At 42.3% G+C, this 5,308-nt stretch overlaps 1 protein-coding gene across 2 annotated transcripts in view; it reads left to right on the forward strand.

The window, feature by feature from the left end:
- Nucleotides 1–2,721, forward strand: part of FERMT2 (fermitin family member 2) — an 85,995-nt gene extending 83,274 nt beyond the window's left edge. For both annotated transcript variants that reach the window (XM_012806577.2, XM_003792134.3), the window contains 2 exons: nucleotides 100–241; nucleotides 1,496–2,721. In XM_012806577.2, the coding sequence (XP_012662031.1) occupies nucleotides 100–241; nucleotides 1,496–1,669 (316 nt within the window). In that variant the 3' untranslated portion in view covers nucleotides 1,670–2,721. The remainder of the gene's footprint in view (nucleotides 1–99; nucleotides 242–1,495) is intronic.
- Nucleotides 2,722–5,308: the final 2,587 nt, after the last annotated feature.

The raw sequence follows: 5,308 nt of genomic DNA on the forward strand, positions 1-5,308 counted from the left end.
TTTTTTTTTTCCTGGGGTTAGAGAACACTCATCTTAAAGAGGACCAGACCAGTGTGTTCCCCACCAATGTGTTTTTAAGTTTTTTTTTTAATGTTGTAGGTTCCAAGGGGGCAAAAAAGAAGAACTTATTGGAATTGCATACAACAGACTAATTAGAATGGATGCCAGCACAGGAGATGCGATTAAAACGTGGCGTTTCAGCAACATGAAACAGTGGAATGTAAACTGGGAAATCAAAATGGTAAGCAACAGTGCCGCGCGCATACAGGCCTTCTGGTAAAAGTCAGTAGTGAAGACAGGCAGGCCCACATGTTCTGGAACGATTCCTACAATTACCTCTCACAGTACAAATTATGGTCAGCTATTTGTTTCTCACTTAAATTTGCTTATTTTATAACTAGCCCATTTATTAAAATTCTAAGGACATAATAATTTGCTTAGAATAAATACTGCCTAATATTTTCAAAAGTTGTTTTCTATAATACAGACCTCTCTTCCACTCATAATAGAAGCTACTGTTTACTGAATGGCCGCTCCAAGCCAGGCCTGATGCCGATGTCTACATTTGTTCTTAAGCCTCTTCACAACTCCTCTGGCAAATGGATTGCCAGGACTTTGCAGGAGAGGACACTGAAAGTTAGGGACCCAGGGGAAAGGCTGGAGGCCAAGAGTCTGAGGCCAGCTGGGCAGCATAGAGAATTTATCTCTACAGAAAATTGTAATAAGTAGCTGGGTGTGGTGGCAGGCACACCTGTGGTCCCAGCTACTCAAGAGGCTGAGACAGGAGGATCACTTGAACCCAGAAGTTTGAGGTTGCCGTGAGCTCTGATCACACCACTGGGCAAAAGAGCAAGACCTCATCTCTATTTAAGGAAAAAAATAGTAAGAGACCTGAGGGCCATCATTATCTGTAACAGCAGCAGGATTCAAAGTCTGATGCTTTGGGGCTCTAAAACCTGGCACATTGCCCACCCTATACTGTGCTGCCCCTAGCCTTGGAATTGCACAAATATCATTTAAAAAAAATAGAACCTTCTACTAATAAGTCATTTGGTTTAGGATCATACGGAATTTTTATTAATGCCTATCACTTAAGAATCTCATACTTCTGAAATACTGAAACATGATACTGAAAGGTTAAAAATCCAAACCAAATATTAAATAAAACACAGGAAGTCGGTTTTCCTCCCGGACTTGAAGAGGCATTCTCATTAATCGAGGCACCAGAGACCGTCTGGGAACTTCCTGACCTTCAGCCCTCACATTCAGTCTTCCCCCTCAGAACAGAAAGACTGGAAGGGGGCGTGGGAGGGGCTGGTAAACCGTTACTGCTTCTTGGACGTAAAGGTGTTTGTTGCTGGTTTGGGATTCTAAAGAGAGGTAAATCTTAATTGAGGATCAAGGAGTATGTGGTGACTAGGAAGACCTTAGCAGCCTGACAGGGTCGCCCAGAGCCGCCCCCTCCAGTCCCCTGATGGCTCTCTGTCCTTGTCAGGTCACCGTGGAGTTTGCAGATGAGGTGCGGCTGTCCTTCATTTGCACAGAGGTGGACTGCAAGGTGGTGCATGAGTTCATCGGTGGCTACATCTTCCTCTCCACGCGTGCAAAAGACCAGAACGAGAGCTTAGATGAGGAGATGTTCTACAAACTCACCAGTGGGTGGGTGTGAATACAAGTGTTGTGTGAGGAAACTCCGCGGCCATAACATATTTAACTTAAAAGCTGTTTGTTACATGCTGCTTAATAAAGTAAGCTTGAAATTTATCATTTTATCATGAAAACTTTTTTGCCTTATGAAACAGTTAACATGTGCACTAAACAAGCACGACTATTAATCTGCTATGGTCATACAATAAAAGATCTGCTGGGCTCGGCACCCGGCCCTCAGCGCCATGAGCTGGGAACTGAGGTCGTGGGCAGATGAGCAGCAGCATCACTGGTAGAAACCAAGCTGTAAGAACAGCCCGGGTGGAGTCTGTTCATCATGTCTAATGCATGTGTTTCAATGTATGCTTAATTTGATGTCATGTTTTAAAATATCCTACTTTTGGTAGCCATTTGAAGTCCCCAACCCACCCAATAAGTCAGGCCTACAAAAAATGCCTGATTATTTAATAGTCATCATTTGACCTTGAAGGAAAATGCTGTTAGTTCGTTATGCTTGGTTGGTTTTTGTCCTTGAATAAGCATGTGTGTATATTGTCTTGTGTTTTTATTTTTACACCATATTGTATTACAATACTTGTAGTATTCACCAGCATACTCACTGTCTGCCTAAAATATGCAACTTTTGCATTACAATATGAAGTAAAGGTCTATGAAGTATTCATTTGTGTAACTAATGTACAAACACAAATTTTATAAAATTGTACAGTTTTTTTAAACTACTCACAGCTAGCAAATGGCTTAAATGTAGCATCTTTGCATTAATTAAATGCCTTTAAAGATATAATTAATATGCAGTTTTAATATCTGCTAAATTAAGAACGACTTAATTATGGTCATGATTTGCCACAAGGTCCTTCCCTGTGATACTGGCCTGGCCTTGCTCTGGTCTGCTGTGCTGTTAGTCCATGTCGGTGCTCATCAGAAAGTGCCCAGCTCACATAGTCCAGAAGAGTGCCAGGGAGGGGTGGGTACCAGCATTGTCCAATACAATTCATGGTTTAAAGACTGTATAAATGCATTTTATTTTAAATAAAAGCAAAACTTTTATTTAATGTTTCTTGTTGTTAATGTTTTACATAGCACTAATGTTGGAGTTGGTACAAGTGAAGTTCTACCTTCAGGAAACACTTGCGTCCCTGTGTTGTGAGACCTCGGGAACACACACAGCATCACCACCTGGACACACATGGTCTCTTAGATTCATCTAAGTTGAGGACCTCTCATTTTTCTTAATACCTAAATGTTAGAAATGTAGTTATACGCAAGTTGACTGGGGCAGAATTTGTTTTAAACAGCAAAATGATCTTGGTTTAAAAAAAATAACACACACTTACAAATTTACTCCTAGCTGTGAAGTGCCACCATCACTCAGATTCACGGTTTCAGTCCTTTCCCTATTGGGTGTAACCGGCCAGTTCCCTCTTTCCCTTGTGGGCACTGTCACCATTGCCCAGTGCAGTTCCCTGTCACATGCCTGCCCTGGTGTGGACTCCAGTAAAACAAGGCTCTGACCATTGTACTCTAAAGCCATGTCCTAACAGCCCTTGCTCCAAAATTTAAGAATTCCTTCCTATCAAAGTTTTTTTTTTTTAAATAATATATTCCCTTCCCTCATCTTAAGTACAGGCCACTAACTGGTACAGTCACTTGCTAAAAGCTCTAACAGGTGTTTGAGACCACAGCAGGGTCAGGTCTTCTCAGGTCCCACTGCTGAATACCCGTGACAGTCATCGATGCTGGTTTTTCCCTGCGGTATGCCCTGATGCTGAGACCGGTCCAGCCCTGGCTGCGTATCTTAATTAATGACTCCTTGTTGCCTGCAGGACTGAAAGCCACCTGCTCAGCGGTCTTCTGTCGCCTCTCAGCTCACATTGTCACCATCTCTCTAAGCTCTTTCAAGTTTCCTTGAAGCCAAAGATTTCCTCTTCCTCCTCTAACCCGCCATTGAATGTGGTCCTTTTGTGACACCCTTATTACGGCTAAGTATATCCTAGTACCCTAGTACCCTAGTACCCTAGTACCTAGTACCCTAGTACCCTATTAACCCATAAGTTAATGCAACCTTGGGGACTAGGTCTGTGTGCCATAGTTTGTGTGGAAGATCAGTTAACACTGTTTATTGAATATAATATTTTAGAAATCAAAGATAATTAGAACTTCGATTTTTTTATAGCTTCAGCATAGTTTAATACAGAGGAAACTTTTTGCACACTAACTATACATTAAGAAACATGTTAAGTGTTTTTATATTCCCTCTGAAGGATTCATACAATCCAGACCCCTCATTTTATAGGTGAGGCTTAGAGAGGCCAGGGGACCTGATGAAGGTCACATAGCTGTAATTACTGCCAAGGGAGAAATAGAAGTGGAAACCATGCAACCCCCACCCTGTACTGTTGAACCCTTCATGAATCCTGAGGAACCCTGAAACTGAAAAACTAGTGCGGTGGCCTCTCTACAAAGGCAAGCCTGGCTGGAGCCTCCAGAGATCTGTATTCAGGTTTCTACTCTGAGTCAAGTTCTCGGGTTATGAAGGTGCTGGTGAAGGACATAAGCTTCCTTCAAACTCTTTCTCTTAAATCAGCAGATTAGAGACCTACTGATGCAATTAATCAGGAATCTTAGTACACAACCTTGAACTTCAAAAGTCACAGCTCTAAATGTGAACTTTGTAAAAGAAAAGCCACTTGCAGTTCTGGACCCTCCGCTCTTACACAGGCCAAAAAGCAAAGATGTGGCAGACTGCACTTTTTCCATTCTGTATACTGTAGTTTTTGTTTTTTAATGTTAAAAGTCTTATTAAGGGGGCAGCACCTGTGGCTCAAAGGAGTAGGGCACCAGCCCCATATGCCGGAGGTGGCGGGTTCCAACCTAGCCCCAGCCAAAAACTGCAAAAGTTAAAAAACAGTCTTACTAACATGCTTTTTACTAGTTATCAGTGATTAGTGAGATCAAGCCAACCTGGTTTCCTATTAACATGCTTTTTACTAGTTATCAGTGATTAGTGAGATCCAGCCAACCTGGTTTCCTGACCCGATTTATTGAAAGAAATAAAAACAAAATAGGGTTAAGTAAAATGTTTACAGTTCTCAATGCTACATTGAAGATAGCATCTTCTCAGTAAAAAGTTAGGGGTTTTTTTTACTCAAAACCATTTTCTTATCCTGTGTACATCTGTGCCTTTCATAACAATTCTAAGGCCTACAATTAAGTTTGGCAAGGGATGCAGCTTTTTTTTGTGAGGCAGAGTCTATGTCTCCCTGGGTAGAGTGCTGTGACATCACAGCCCACAGCAACCTCAAACTCCTGGGCTTAAGCGATCCTCTTGCCTTAGCTTCCCAAGTAGGTGGGACTTCAGGCGTCCACCACAATGCCCAGCTTTTTTGTTGTTGTTGTTGTTGTTGGCAGTTGTCATTGTTCTTCTAGCTGGCCCAGAGCAGGGTTCAAGCCCTCCACCCTCCATGTATATGGGTGAGCCACCGTGCTACGGGCGCCGCCAGGGATGCAGCTGTTTTTAATCACACAAAACACGGTAAAATCCACTCTCCACTTTGGTAATTAAGAAAGTGTGAGCACAGGGCACTGTGGAATCCACTCTTTTGTGACATACTCTTGTGAACCTCAGAGAGCCAGTCTTTCA

The sequence above is a fragment of the Otolemur garnettii genome, unplaced genomic scaffold, assembly GCF_000181295.1.
Source record: "Otolemur garnettii isolate 467f Iridium unplaced genomic scaffold, OtoGar3 scaffold00054, whole genome shotgun sequence".
Lineage (NCBI taxonomy): Eukaryota > Metazoa > Chordata > Mammalia > Primates > Galagidae > Otolemur > Otolemur garnettii.